At 32.3% G+C, this 16,028-nt stretch overlaps 1 protein-coding gene across 4 annotated transcripts; it reads right to left on the bottom strand.

The window, feature by feature from the left end:
- Window positions 1-611: 611 nt before the first annotated feature.
- On the bottom strand, window positions 612-10,471 carry LOC106776376 (protein NPG1). Of its 4 annotated transcripts, XM_014663816.2 has the most exons (7): window positions 10,240-10,471; window positions 9,987-10,066; window positions 9,654-9,824; window positions 8,661-8,910; window positions 7,312-8,522; window positions 1,662-1,809; window positions 612-1,492 (listed from the first exon to the last, which is right to left on the bottom strand). In XM_014663816.2, exons 3-7 carry the CDS (start codon window positions 9,804-9,806, stop codon window positions 1,173-1,175), a joined length of 2,082 nt encoding a protein of 693 aa, XP_014519302.1. In that variant the 5' UTR covers window positions 9,807-9,824; window positions 9,987-10,066; window positions 10,240-10,471; the 3' UTR covers window positions 612-1,172. The 4 variants fall into 4 exon arrangements, with proteins under 4 accessions (XP_014519302.1, XP_022631306.1, XP_022631307.1 ...); XM_022775585.1 differs by lacking the exon at window positions 9,987-10,066 and having other exon boundaries at window positions 9,654-9,926; XM_022775586.1 differs by lacking the exon at window positions 9,987-10,066 and having other exon boundaries at window positions 9,654-9,902.
- Window positions 10,472-16,028: the final 5,557 nt, after the last annotated feature.

Genomic DNA, 16,028 nt, shown 5'->3' with positions numbered 1-16,028 from the left:
ACCTTTTGTGCCTCCAATATCCTTCATTTCCCCGCAAAACCGTCGTATGGTTATACACAATATAAATAGTTTAATGAATTAAAGATATATATTTAATTGATTTACCATATAAATAGTTTACTTTGTACATCAATTTTATGTTAATTGTAAAATTTTGAATTAAAAACATTTAGAATAAAAAGCAATTATTTATTAGTCATGTTTTCAACCAGCAACCTCGAACTGATTTGATTCATTATTGAAGAAGTATCGAATCTGACAAACTTCCTTTGTCCTTCCTAAATAGAAAAATATTATTGACACACTTAAATTTTTTACATTCATTTGACACTATCATTTCTTACATTTTATTCTCTTCTTTTATGAAAAAATACAAAATTTTACACTTTTATAATTATTTTACTTGTGTTCTTTGTCAAATGAATATAAAAATATGGCATGGTATCTTTACTCTCCTAAATATGGTACACGGAGGTACACTTCATAAAGTATAACACATATAGCATGTAGTTTTTTTAATAAAAGAAGAAAATAAACTCGTAAGTTAAAAGCATTTATCAAAAGTAAACTGTCGAAAAAAGCTCTCTAATTTCTAATTATCAATCACAGCATTAAATTAATCGAAAACAAAAGCAAAGCTTATTTTTAAGGTGCACAAGACATCCATCATAAAAAAGAGTATACATGCCCACGTTGTGTTGAGAAAATATTCAGGGCTTAATAAGCATAAATATGAAACATCCTCAAAGATTAAAAACAGAAAAAAGTTTTAGAAATGTACATAACAGAACAGTTTGTGTTTTGTAAATCTAGCCAACAAACTAAAACAGAAAGAAGAAAACTGAATCTCTACTATCCTTACAATGATACTGCTCAACAGATATTTACAAGGCCGAGCAGCAGTTCAACATTAATACTCTCTGCTACTCCAACAACTTCTTTACAATTCACCCATCTCATTCCCTTTCTTATCTTATTTACTCTATTTTTTCAATTCCTTTTCTTTCATCCTAGTTTGTGATCACAACGATTTAAAATGAAAAAAAAAAAAGGAATACAGTTCCAAAACTCTTCGATGTGGTCCATTGAACTCAGATGACATATCAACACAAAAACACTGACATAAATCTCACTGATGGCTGCAGAGTTAACTGATCAGGATTTGAATCCTGTCAAAGTATAGAGCTGAAAGATTCGATGGGATCAGATTCTTCAAGCATGGAAGCTGCTTGGAAGCAGTCAGCAGCTTCACTTATTCTGCCATCTTGCTTGTTAAGCAATCCCAAGCAATGCCAAGCCATGCGGTTAGTGGGTTCTATTCGGAGTGCATCAGACAGTGCGCTTCTTGCAGCACAAAAAAACTTTGGACCCAATCTTTGAATCATGCCACCCATCAAGATCTTGCATGGAACATGGTTTGGTTCAAGTAGTATACCATTAATAGTAGCAAGAAGAGCTTCGTCATTTTCCCCACGTCCTTCAAACAAAACACCTGCCAAACCACACAGCAAAATATGAAAAAAGCTTGTTGCTATCTAACAAATGCTCTCCTAAAGCTCCCTCAATGCAAGAAGCAAGTGATTTGAAATAGGGTGGGGTGAGGGTTAAGTTTAACATGCTTAAATAGCAAACATAAAACAACACGAAGATTTTGTTCTTGCCTTGAGTGTGCATTACTGCAGCAGAATATTTCTTCAACTCCCTGGCCTTCTGCAGACAGATTTCGGCATCCTTCCAACGAGAAAGACTAGCATATAAATTTGCCAGACCATGCCAAATATCAAATTCATTTATTTTATCATCCAGAACCTGGAAAGAGTTAACAAAATTGAAGTCATTGATTTCTAAATCAACAATATATAACTTAGGGGGGTTGGGGGCGTATATTTCTTTCGTTTGTCCAAAAAACATTCTCAGTAAAACATGAGGAAAGAGGAAGGAATCACTTAAAACTCAGCGTAAAAAATGACACTCAAATGGAAAATATCCGAACATAAGAACAGCATAAAAGAAAAGTAAAAAATACAACTGTCTTTCCCATATTTACAGACAAAAGCTAAACGTAAAAAAATGTAAAAAATACATCTTTGATGCTCTCATATTTACAGACAAAAGCCAACTCAATCTCTTTACTCAGGTTACCCTTTTATTACACTAAGAAATGCTTGCTACTGTATTTTTTGTTTGGTAATTTACATCACTGTGATTTTAAGTTTCTTGTAAGTCAAATCTAAAATAGTATAGAACTGTACTTTGGAGTATCATTTTGCAATACGAATCTCCTCTTCAAGTGCCTTAAACTGACAGAATTTAGAGGAAACTGTTAGAATCAATTACACGGTGGGGGACCTTTTTAGTAGACTTTTATTTGAGGTTTATAAGGCCTTGGACTATCTAACTACAAAGGCTAAACATTGTGGTGTGGTTCTCTCACTGTTCTTGTATTAATATATATTAAATATAAAATAGTTTCTTTTAATTTTAGTATTTTTATATATTTGGCATTCCAAAACTTTGTACACCTATAAAATGGTTTTGGCACCTCCAAAATATTTTCTAAAGATCCACCAATGCATATCAGTAATGTAATGTTCACAGCACTATTTAATGGACTGAGCTTGCAACAGCCCTGAAGCTGTGGTGCATGGTGAGATGTAGGTTCCAATTACAATGTACAAGACTTGGTAGAATGAGAGAATATGTTGTGGGGTTTATAAGGCCTTCAGGTTCCTAACTACAAAATTATAGCTTTTGTAGTGTCACTTTCTCAAGAATCCATAAACCTTAAACCCTAAACATTATAAATATGACCGAAGCTTTAGAAGGCTAAAACAATCCTTAATTGGTGTCATGATTTAATTTAGGATTAAGTTGGGTTCAGGCCAAACTTAGGATAGTCTTAATGTTTATCATAGACACTTGTTTTGGTCACCTTAAAATAAGGACTGAACTTTATCAAATTAAACTGATACAGTATTAGAAACTACACCAGAACTGAGTACAAAGGTCCCTTCCAAGATGTTGAGAGCTTGATCTCTCCCATCCTGAAACCCACTCAAGAAAAATGTCCCCTCCCTTTCCCTTATCCTATTTTTTTATTCTGCTAATAACTGTTTAGAAGCAGTTACGCTAGCCCCTACCAAGAACTACTAAAATAATTAATAAATGCTAAAACACTTCACTCCTACTAAAAAACCTAAATCCTGGCTCTCCTCTTATAATAATTACTTTACCAAACAATGCTACCCCCCAAAAGAGTCACCTTGTCCTCAAGGTTAAAAGAAGGAAATTGCTTCATGATGGTATCTACTAGTTCCCAAGTGGCTTTAAATTCTGGTAGATTAGTCCACTAAATAAGCACTTCAGCAGTCCTGTGAGTAGTGTTCTGCACGGCTTTCACAGCTGGTGTTACTTGCAATTCCACCTCTTTCGATAACATAGGTGGTAGAGGCTGAGGATTTGCTGAGGGAGAAAGGGCTTTCTTTAGTACATAATAAACATGAAACATAAGTGGATTTTACTTTGGTGGAAGGGCTAACTGAAAAGCAACTACTCCAATATGTTTTGTAATTAAGGACCATAAAAACGTGGACTCAACTTCTCATCTGTCTACCGAGATAATGATAGTGGTGGCCATAGGCTGCAACTTGAGATACACCCAATCACCAACAACAGCTAAGGATAATGGTTGCCTGATCGGCATACTTCATTTGATTTTGTGCTTTGACCAAATTTCCTTTGAGATCATGTAACATTTGATCACTGTCATGGGTCATCACGTTCACCTTTTCCAAATTTGTTGGAATCATGGCTCCTTTCAGAAGATGGGGTGGGTCATGGCCATAAAATGCTTTGAAAGGAGTCAATTTCAAAGAGTTGTTGTAATTAGTGTTAAACTAAAACTTTTAACCCAACTCAACCACCTAACCCATTGCATATAAGTCTCTGAGCATCGGTTGACTACCTCAGTTCAGCATCTGTTTGGGGAAGTTATGTAGAACCAAACTTGAGTCTAGTACCAGTCAATTCGAACAATTCTAACCAAAAGTGGGTTAGGAATATTTTTTCACGATTGGATACAATATAAGAGGGAAACCCATGCAACTTAACTACCTCGATGATACAAATTTCAGCAACCTCCTTTGCAGTAAAGGTAAGTGCAAGGAACTGAGTGTATTTAATCAATCTGTCAACCACCACAAAGATGAGATTATTTCCTTGAGCCTTGAGAATCCCTTCTATAGTAATTGTTCACTCCCGAAAATCCACTCAAAGTATTAAGATCCTTAGGTGTTGGCCAATCCAAGATAGCCTCAATTTTACATGGTTTTGCTGCCACCCATTTTTCCGAAATAATAAGAGTCAGTCTAAATGTGGCTAAATATACATTTTTTTATAGGGAAACAATTGATTCTCCTGCAACAATGCCAAAACAGTCTATAAATATCATCAAAGAAAACTAGTACAAATTTTCTCAAATAGGATTTTAACACCTCGTTCATAAGAGATTGAAAGGTGGAAGGGACATTGGTGGTCCAAAAGGCAGGACAACAAACTCACAATGTAAATCATGAGTCCAAAAAGCCATTTTTTGAATGTCTTCTTCCTGCATCTTGATCTGATGGTAACCGCATTGCAACTTGGAAAAAATCACTGCACCTCCCAATTCATTGATAATAGGAAGAGGGAACTTATGTGGTATAGTAATCTTGTTCAAAGCCTGATAATCCACACAAAATTGTCATCCACCATCTTTCTTTTTCACCAAGATTATAGGACTAGAATACTGACACTAGGTCTAATTAAACCAGATTTAAGCATATCACCAACTAACCTTTCAATTTAATAGTGTGGATACGAGTATGGTATGATGTTGGGGATATGAGATTCTTCCTTCAATTGAATTGAATGGTTATGCCTTCTAGGAGGTGGTAATCTCTAAGTTTAATGAGAGACCGAGTCGTATTCTTCCAAAACCGATTATGTCCACACAAGACAGTTTGTTTGCTCTCTGTTTTCAGCTTGCAGTGAGCAATACTACAAGAGGAATCCTTGGCCTTGATCGCATAGAGTCTTTAAGACAAATTTGAAAGAAGCAGTGACTCTAGTCAAATTGGAGTCTCCCTTTAATTTTTGATATCCAACCACAACTGAAATTTAAAGAGTTAATTCATAAAAACTTTATCTTATTTCTCCTAGACTAGCCAAACATTCCATTCCCAACACCACATCAACTCATCCAGATCAATGACATAGAAATCTTTTTGAATTTGTAGACCCTGCATCTCCAATTTCAATTTAGGACACAACCCTTCACTGTCTAGTTTTCTGCCGTCACCCACCTCTATTTTATAAATGGAGGTTGCATACATATCCAATGTCTGTTGTTGCACAAACACGGCTGAAATGAAATTATGAGACTCCCCAATCAATGAGTATCATGACATGCTGTTTCCCAATCCTTCCCCACAACTCAAGTGTTTTCTTTAGTGTAAGACCAACAATGCTACACATAGATAATTGGAGATCTTTCATCTCTACGACATCCTCCGCCATTGTATTTTCTCCCTTTGCATACTCTTCTTCCCTCTCGGCCAACACTAAACTTGGTAATAAACTGTTTGTTTGCACACACATGGCCCTAACCAAATTTTTATCATCTGAAGCACAACCCTTTCATAGACCTCTCTTGTAATTTTGCGTCTATTAACTTTCTCAAGCTGCTTCCTCCGAAGGTATTAGAAGGTTTCACCACACTTCCCTCTCCACTAGAATTTCTAGTTCTGGACAAATTGAGCTGCTACTTCACTCGCTATTCCCACGTCAGTATGCAGTTATTGCTATACGTTTTCATTGGATTACTCATAGAGTTCGAACTTCTCTTTATATTCATCACTGAACCTGTTTGCTATAGACCCAACAACAATTCAAAAGGATTTTTTACCATTGTTTGTTAGAAATGCCTAATAGTTGTTGCCCCAAAAATCCTCCCATGTCAATTGGTGTCTAGAGAACTTCCACCATTGATACCAGGTCAATGCTTTTCCTTCCATTGCCACCATCACTGCCTTTAATGCTTCCTCTCCTGACATCCCTTTCAAATCAAAGTATCTCTCCACTTTGGCTGTCCAACCATACACCTCTCCATAAAAAATCATTATCTCTAAGTTCTTCCACCTATCCACTTTGTATTATCCACCATTATGGCTCCTCCGTGTGCCTGCCTGAGGAATTGTTTGGCTTTCAATGACGTTCTCTTCCTCCTGTCCCACATAGAGGCTTGCACTTTGTTTTAATGATCAACTATCTTTGGTATTGTTTCACGCATCACAAACAAGTGTTCCAAAACCCACTCCAATGCCTCCACCCACAATTCCATGTTGTGTGTCGTCACAATGCATGGTCTCCAAGAACTTGTTAGCTCTAATATCAATTGATAAACACCAACTAGTGTGCAAATAAGGATTGAATTTTATTCAATTGAATTGATACCAAGTTACAAATTACACAATAACTAAAAAATTAATTGAGTACAAAGGTTCCCTCCAAAGATGTTGAGAGATTGGTCTCTCCCTTCCCAAAACCCACTCCGGAAAAATTGTCCCCTCCCTTCCCCTATATTTTTTATTCTACTAATAACTGCTTAAAGGCAGTTATGCTTGCCCCTACTAATAACTTCTAAAACTATTCAGTCCTGCTTAAAATCCTACATCTTGTTTTTCCTCTTATAATATTTACTTATAAGAGGCCTAACACTTTCCAAATAGAGGTGTGTTGTGATTTCAAGTCAACTACAGATCCTCATGAGACAGCTTTTGAGGTTGAATTTGTTCTAAGAAGAATTCAATTGTTTTGAGGCAGAGCAATCTATCCATCCAATTCACCCATTACAAAAATATAAAACAATAGGGTGAAATCCATTCATTTAACTATATGGAAAGTTAATTATACATATACTATTTTTAAAAACTCAATAGATTCTTCCATCAATGCTTATTGGATCAAAATCACTCTAATTAACCTTTTTTTCATAATTAATCTTTCTTAAATTTACCTTCTTAAAAAAATTCAAAAATATAAATTTAAAATTTATTCTGTAAAATTTTTTTTTTTTTTTAGAAATATATTACTTTTATGGATAAATTGGTTTGAATTGAATTTCTATCTAATGATTCATATTTTTTTAATTAAATTTTTAATGGTTCAAAATTGATTAATGACTCTTTTAATCTAATACATTATAATCCAAAATAAAATCTGTTCAGTTTGTCCAATGTGTGACCTCTATCAAAGGATCCACAGGAATCTTACCTTTGAACTAATTTGGGAAGACCCAAAGGATTTCTTCTGGGCTTGAACCAATGCAAGAAGGAATCTATAGGTTTCAATAGCATCCATTGGTCGTGATTGGGAGATCTTCAACTTTGCTTTCAGCCTAAGCAGTGGCCCCTGCTCCCATCTTGCAGTCTGATCTAAAGCAGCATCTGTCACCACTTCAGCTTCAGAAAATCTTTGTTGTGCAGACAAAATTAGAGCAAGCAATCTCCAAGATTTCAGCATAGAACCACCTGTTTGATTAAAGAAATTTCTTGCAGAGCGCAAAGCAGCAGACAAGTTTCGGTGTTGTGCATAATGAACAGCCAATTCAAAAATCAGATCAGAATTGTTTGGCTCTAATTTGATTGCTGCCACCAATGACTCTAAAGCTTTGGAGTGAAGGCAAGACCTCTCAGAGTCAGAGGAAGCAACCTTAGATTGCTTTCCAAGACAAAGTCCCAACATCCGTAAAGCAACACCTTTCAAATGCTCATTTTGGTCACGAGCATTATTGACTGCCCTCTGTGCATAGATCACTCCCTCAGCAGCAAGATGGGGATCTGAGCTGCAGATCCGAGCTGCTAACAATAAGGATGTAAGGTCATTTGGTCGTTCATGTTTGTGCAAAGATTTCCTTAGCAGGCTCAAAGCACAGTCATTTTGTCCAGCACTACTATAACAAAAAGCTAAAGAATTCCAACAATCGATTCGATGGTATACTCCAGGCATCAACTCTTCAATTTGCTTTGCTAAAATAGAAGTTTGGCTACATATAGAAAGTGCAAAAGTAAGGTGTTCCATGACTGATGGATCCCATTTCATCTTACCGAGGCTAAACTTTCTCAAAAGAACCATCAATAGCAGAATAGCCTCTTCGAGATTACTTTTAGGCACATATGACCCTTCAATCTGAACTGCTAAACTGGGTGGACTTGCCTCCACCCCACTGTATAGCAAAAACATAACAAATGACTTCTGAATTCTTCCACAGTAATCATTATCAAGGTTCCATTGACTAAGAAGGGCTCGTCTATAAGCAGAGATTGCCTCATCATAGCAACCAGCTTGCTTCCAAAGTTCTGGAAGGAGCTCTACAGCATGGCTGACTATCTCTTGCAATTTATTATCCACTTGAATATTAGGAATACCCTGATAAAATATCTTCTCAACGGAATCAAGAATACGTTTACAATTATTAGCAGCCTCTGCATAAATCCATTAAACAAGAATTTCAATGTATCCATTCTGATTAAGAAATCACTCCCTTCTAGAAGGGAAAGCGATATTAAGAAGGTAAACGTAAGATGGAGAAAAGATTTCACAGTCAAGGTTATATATGATACCTGTAAATTTCCCCAATTTTTGCAGAGACTTGGCTTTTAAGTAAATGGCTTCAAGCACCAAGCTAGCCGCATGCTGAGAGCCCGAGGCTGATTCAGTATGTGCATGACCTTTCTTGCCAGGTGGTTTTTCAGGAAAGGAAGATTGCAATCTCTGTATGGCAGCTTGGAGATCAATCCCATCAAACACACGAAGAGCACCTTCTACATTACCTCTCTGATACTCCAACTTACCAAGAAGAGCTCTCGCTTCCTGCAAGGTTTTAAGAGTAACATCAAGGCTAAACTCTATGATCTTATTAATTTTTTCCAAAAAACAGCTCCTCCGATCCAGTGCCAAGAATCAATGCATGCAAGATCTTCATATACAAAAATATCATTTGTATCAAATTTACACATAGTACAAATTACGAAGCTCATTTCTTGTATTGACATGTTTTTTCTAGCTTCAAAAAATCCAATTATGTTACGTTTCTATGTACAAATTGCAATCCATGATATGTTCAATGCTCAAATTGAGTACTATGACAAAAAAACATTGCATGCTTTCAGATTCAAAGATCCTGAGGTTTGGCTCACAGATGAAATTTATCGCCTTGTTATTGAAGGTGTTGAGAACATAGTAGTTACTGTTACCTAGAAGGCAGACCTTATTCCTATAAATCTAAGAGTTGCTCGGAAACAGAAATATAAATCAAGACAACATACTGAAGTCTAAATAATTAGCAAACATGATGAATGAGTAGCTAAATTCCAACAACAAAAGAATTCAGAGACAAATATCACAACCATTTGAAATCAAGATCAGCTTTCTCCAATAACTCTAAATGACAATTTGGCCCTTGGTTTTTGCTTCTTACTATTTGAAAATATGAAATGCACAATCCAGAAACAGTTGCCACCAGATGTCATAAAAGGGAAACAAAGGGAATATTTTCCAACACAAATAAATGGCTGACAAAAGCTAGTAAAGTGTGGCAGTATTAACAAACAAACCTCAAAATTGAGTGACAATCCTTCTCGCAACGAATCTTCTGCTTCTTGAATATTTCCTTGATCAAGCTTGGCCTCAACTTCTGATGCAGCCATGCGGCTTCCATTGGCCTGGAACTCCCTAACGGATACTCTCCCATGCTCAGTAGACCCCATCAATCATTTCTCTCCAACCTGCACACACTCCATAACCACCCTTTCCACGTAAGTTCCAATTTTGTCATCCCTTAGAAGCTTCAACGGCATTGCACACTGGTCATATATATTTCACAAAATCTAAACAAAAACTCGTACACACAAGTCCAAATCTTTAGTATCGCAAAGAAAACAAAGTACCCCGTTTCACACGGCATTGCTTAAAACTGATCCTAGCATTGTCATATAAGATTCAAGTCCCCGTAAATGCATTCTTTTCACTTCAAAAGTCGTTTTGGATGTAATGGGGTTCCGTGATAACACAAAAATCATCAAACTTTGGAAGAAAAATTGAAAATTGCAAAAAGAAATTAAATGGGAGAGGGTGGGAAATTGCAGATCCAGGGAAGAAGCTGGAAAATGGAACAATGAATAAAAAAAGGTTGTGACTGACCAAAGCAACGTGGCGTTGGAGAAAAGGGAATAGATGCAACAGTAACCGAAAGGAAGATCTAGGAGAGGGTACCCTTGAATTTTATCAGCATTTGATCAAAGTTGATGACATTGTCTTATTTGAGAGGAAAAAACAACAATAGAAAGAAACAGAAGAAGAGTGGTGGGTGGTTTGAGGTCAACCGCTGATACAGCTGGTGAGAGAAGAGAATGACCAAAATTGAATGCCCAAGAAAAGAAACAACTAAATACTCTGATTTCTTTTAAAATTAAATATAAACTTTAATCTATCTTTGCAGATTTTAATTTTACCACTGTGGATAATGCAGAGACTCTTACTGTGTTAATTAATTCAAAACAGTTCATTTATAATTTCTAATAATTATTAAAATAATTAATAACACTGAGCTTAGCAATTTAATATTTATACCTCTTTTTAAATAAATTTAAATTTATGCGTTATCAATTAAATACATATGTAATAAATTATTTTCTATCTTACTAAAATGATTACATGATTGATTTATTTTATCCTTTTATATCATCACATGTATTTAAGTGTATTTGACTTCTAAGAAACTTCCCTTATAATTATGATTAATAGAGTACAATGATAATTATGATATAATTAAATATATATTGAATTAAATTTAAAATTAATATTAATTTTATGGTTAACAGTCACTGGTACATTTTAACTTCTAAATTGTATTTTATATTTTAATGCTTCGAAAGTTAAATAATAAAAAAACTGAAAGAATAATAAATAGAGTATGAATAAATAAATAATTGTATAAAAAAATGAAGACGTAGAACAAGGTGAAATATTTTTTTATTATCAATCATTTTTCTTTACTTATTATTGTAATATATTATTAATATTATTATTAAAAAGTAAATATTGATATAATATTTGTAACATATTATATTTAAAATACAATTAATTATATAGTCATACAATCAATTAAATATAATAATTACAGTATAATTTATTACATTTTTTAATATAATGGTACATGATAATATTTATTATGTCTAAAAATATAATATGACTTTGAATATGTTATTTTCTTAATTTTGTTTAAACATATCTCAGTAAAGTATTTCACTTTAAGAATATGTAAAGTATATCAACTATTCTTATTTATACATATATTTTATCTCAATTTATTCTTAAATATCACCATTCATTAAATTTAAATATATTTAACTTTTACTTATTTGTAAAAAAAATAATATTGCAACATTATATTTATAAATACTATACAAGAATTATTACATAATCATTACAATAAAACAGTTAACTAAATAGGAGAATATAAAGTCTGATTACATTTATACAAAACATAACTATAATTAAACTTCATATGCAAGATATTAAATCAAAACTATACAAAATGGTTTATCTAAAACAAAATAAAATTAGTCTATACTAAAATAACTACACGTCGATTCCATCTCCACCTAAAACTTGTTCTATTGACACATTATTTCCCTCAACTCACCAATAGATGATCATTGTCAAAGAGTCAACACACAGTAACAAAACAAAAAAGAACACATAAATAGTGTAAACTAATGATAAAATAATCCAACATGATATAATATAATTGTATCATATATCACATTTCATACAGAGTAAAACAAACATCATAATCATGTCATAAACCTATACTTGACCATCCAGATATAGTATGAATGTTGAGCTATGACGGGTTATGCACTTGTGGTGACTTCTACTACTCTGTAGAGTCATTGCCAATGGTTTCATCATACCACACACAAGTTTAGTTTGTATCACGTCCTAGACCATACTGTAAGCACCTAGACTAAGACCTCATGTCACTCTCACCGCATGTATCACTCTTCTTTAATAAATGATCATTAGAATGTCAAGAAAACCCTTAAAATTGAGCTACATACATTCATACCAACAACACTTTGATGCAACCACTAACAATTCTCCTTATAACTCTTACAATACTCAAATCCTTACAATCATATATTTCAAACCATATCACTGAATATTAGATACACCATCACACCATTTAAAACCAAACACGGTAGAGAAAAGCAATTAAAACAACCAAGAACTTAGACTCCACTGCCCAACTCTAGGGTTATGGTGTCCAGCAAGCCAAACCACTCGCCCAGCGCGAGCTTAAATAGAGAACTTTTCTAGCTCAACGAGTTGACTCGCCTAGCATTGAAACCCATTGTCAAAACACCCCAATTACTCACCCAACCACTATGCATAATTCTGCAGAACACTAATTTTACATAATTTGCACCCTCTCAGCCTAACATGACCTATCTTAGGCACTCCTACCAACTTCTACCACTTCCATTTGGTGTTCTAAGCCACAATTGACCTATCCAAGAGCGTGTACCCCAACTCCAACCATGTTCAAACTCATTCTACAATGAAAATCCAACTCATGTCATTTGAAACTCCATTTCACAAACCTTAATTCATTTCTACCTTTTTCTAATGCATAACTTAGCAACTTAGAGATTTGAACAAGTCCCAAATAACTTAAGGACAGTCCCCAAACACTCCATTTTTTCTTAAATCTTCCAAATCAAAATCTCACTCTCCAAAACCCCTAAAATGAATTGAACTTCATTCAAAACACAACCTATTGTCTACCATCCACTTCTAGACCAATTATCTATTGATTCACCACTTAAACAATTCTCAAATAGCCCCGTAATAGTTCTTAAATTACCATATCTCCATTTATACCATTATTTCTAAAACTCACTTATTAAAACCCCCCATTTTAGACCAAAACTAAACTATAATCCATCCTAATCCTTCATTCTCAACATTTCAACAAAATTTGACATCACTAACATTCAAAACCACATAAGTTTATAACCAAACACTCAAGTCCAAACAGAATCATCGCAGTTCATAAACATCATTCACAATATCAAGCATCAAAAGCTATAGTTACAAATCGTTTAATCACAATTTATACTAAACAAATATTCTCATTTCAACCAAGTCAACATAATCCACTCCCAATCATAAATCATACATATCAAAGCAAAATAAAATCAAAGAAAGGTCACTAACTTCCTTTACCCTCACATTGTTGTGATCTCCTAGACGCTTCCAGATCATCAAACAGATGGTCCAGGAGTTAAAATTTGTACAGAGTAGAAAACGAAACTCAAAGGAAGAGTTCTAAAGATGGTGAATGTTTTAGAAAATTAGACGAGTTTATAAAATTCTATTTATATTATTAAATTATTTTAACTTTAAAATATTCAATCTCATTATTTTAAAACACCTATCAATTTTAATATTCTATTTTCTAAATTCTTACAAATATAATGAAAACCAACAATTTTTAACATTTTAAAAAAATTAAATTGTAAAATATTTTGAAATATTGTTGGATTTAGTTATAATTTATATCCAACAATATAAGATATGGGAGAGGTTGTGAATATATCTAACTCATTTAGCAATCAATTCTCTTTAAACGGTTAGATTTCACAAACACTAATTTTCCCAACGAGTTAATGGTTCCTCTCATAAACTAAAATACTTAGAGTTTTATTTAAATGTTCGCTCAACTATAAATGCTTTTTTATGCACTGTAAATTTTGAATAAAACAAATTTTGCTTAGCGAGAGGATGTCTTTTTAACAAGTTTGCATAATCTAGATTTTCTAAGAGAGAATCATTGACCAAAACGTCTTGTTTTATTCATTCCTTGGACTAATATATATAGTTAAAGTAATATCAAGTTAAACACATTTGACAGTTGACTATAAATTACACTACAAGATTTTTTAACACTTCAAACATATACATTTCAATAAAATACATCAAACTTGCATAAACAAAACATTTAGAGAATAATTCACTTCAAAAATCAAGTCATTTATCTTATGATATTATCAAAAATTGAACTAATTTTCCTTACTTAAATCTCTTTTATTCAACCTAAACCCCTAAGAGTTATTACTTTCATATGATATAATATTTATATAAAAAAAATACTCGTATAAACAATATAAACATATCTTTACAATTCTACATAAAATTGATTCACATGCAAACAACATCATTTTAAGCATATAAACTTCTAAATTTAACTCACGAAAATAGACAAGAAATTATTATTCTGTACATTAGGTTCTTTGTGATGAATGTTTAAAACAAACACAGTCATATTTTTTTAGAATCTAACATAGAAATAGAAAAATAAAAAATATAAGTTTATAAAAAAGATAAAATTTTTAAAATGAAACTCAAAAAACCAAATTTTCTATCTATAAATTCAATTTTTTATAATATAATATAAAACTTAATCTAAAATAAAACACTTTTATTCTTAATTATTTTTTAGATAATTACACATTAAATTTAAAATAATTCATGACATTTCATTTACATAAAATATGTAAATAAATTAATTATTACGGGTAAGGGGAAATAACTAGCTTGCACATAAATATTTGTTTTATACGCAGAAGAAACTCATAAATAAATTAAAAGCGGGTGGAAAAGAGAGAGAAGTAGCAAAGAAAAGAGAAGTAGGAGATAAATAATGAAATAAGATAAGAAAATATATTGCAATATAGTGAAAAATTTTCTTCTTCTTCTTATACATTGCTATCATACCAGTAAAACACAGCGAAATAATTAATATAAGATTTAAATCTTTTTCTTTGTCTCTAAGTTATAAACGAATGTTCAGTTTAGTTCCACCAAAAACAATATTTCAAGTAAAAAAATGACTCATTTGATCTATATTTTTAAAAGCGGAAACTAAACTGAACCTCCACTCATAACTTAGAAACTAAAAAGAGATTTAAATCTTAATATAATTAAAAAAACTAGTTAATTTAATAATTATCAGTTAAATTATATAGAAACATTTTTAAAAGTTATATTTTACTAAATGTTACAGTTTCACAATTAAAAATAATCACAGTAAATCGTAAAAAATGTAAAAATAATTAAAAAAATACTTACTAATTGTTATATATATACACTCGTTATTTAAGTTTCAATTTGTCATAAAAAAATCAATTACATTATCAAAATATATATTTTTTTTCCTTATACTGACCACACCTTTTTAATAAAAAAACAAATTTTCCTTTCCTCTGTTGAAATTCTGGTATCTTTTCGCAACCAATTGCAATGTGAAATTAAATCATTTTCTGTTCTTCTTTCTTATCCTTTAGAAAATAATCTTTCTCCTTCCCTCTAAAATATAATTGTAGTATTTAATAAAACAGTAAAATATTAACACGTATTACTTTTTCTATTATTTAGATAACTAAAATGTTCACACAAACAAACTTTTACAAGTATGCAATTAATCATTATCTGTTTTTATCCGATAAAAGTTGTTAACTTAAAAGTTAATTTTCAATTTATTTGATTTTTTTCCCTCAATGCATTGAAAATAATGTCTCAAACATTCTTCCAATATTCAAATAGAGATATTTAAAATGTTTTCAACATAGATTATCAATTATAATAATTAATTTTTAAATTAGAATAATTAGTCTTTATTAACTAATTTTTCTATTTCTTTTATTTAATTTAATTATTAGTGTTAAATATCAATTATTATAATTAATATTAATATTAAATTGGTGGAGTTTATTCCCTTTTAACTCTTTCCCGTTATCAAATTATATATTTATACTAATGTCATCAAATGATAAATAAATTCTTTCAAAATACTTTTCTATAGGGTATCATAGCACGTTTTCTGATCCTTTTCTATTTTGTCTTTGTTGTCGCCGGTTGCCTAT

Source organism: Vigna radiata, chromosome 11 (genome assembly GCF_000741045.1).
Source record: "Vigna radiata var. radiata cultivar VC1973A chromosome 11, Vradiata_ver6, whole genome shotgun sequence".
Taxonomy (NCBI): Eukaryota; Viridiplantae; Streptophyta; class Magnoliopsida; order Fabales; family Fabaceae; genus Vigna; species Vigna radiata.
Note: the sequence above shows the minus strand (reverse complement) of the source record. Positions and strands in the feature narration are given on the sequence as shown.

What these genes read in the sequence shown, in the direction of transcription:
- LOC106776376 (XM_014663816.2), bottom strand. Translation starts at nt 9,806, where the DNA reads ATGGGGTCTACTGAGCATGGGAGAGTATCCGTTAGGGAGTTCCAGGCC. An exon ending in GATTGTCACTCAATTTTGAG is followed by an intron (nt 8,911 to 9,653) that starts GTTTGTTTGTTA and finishes AAAACCTTGCAG; the next exon opens with GAAGCGAGAGCTCTTCTTGG. An exon ending in CTTCCCAAATTAGTTCAAAG is followed by an intron (nt 1,810 to 7,311) that starts GTAAGATTCCTG and finishes AACTCTTTCCAG; the next exon opens with GTTCTGGATGATAAAATAAA.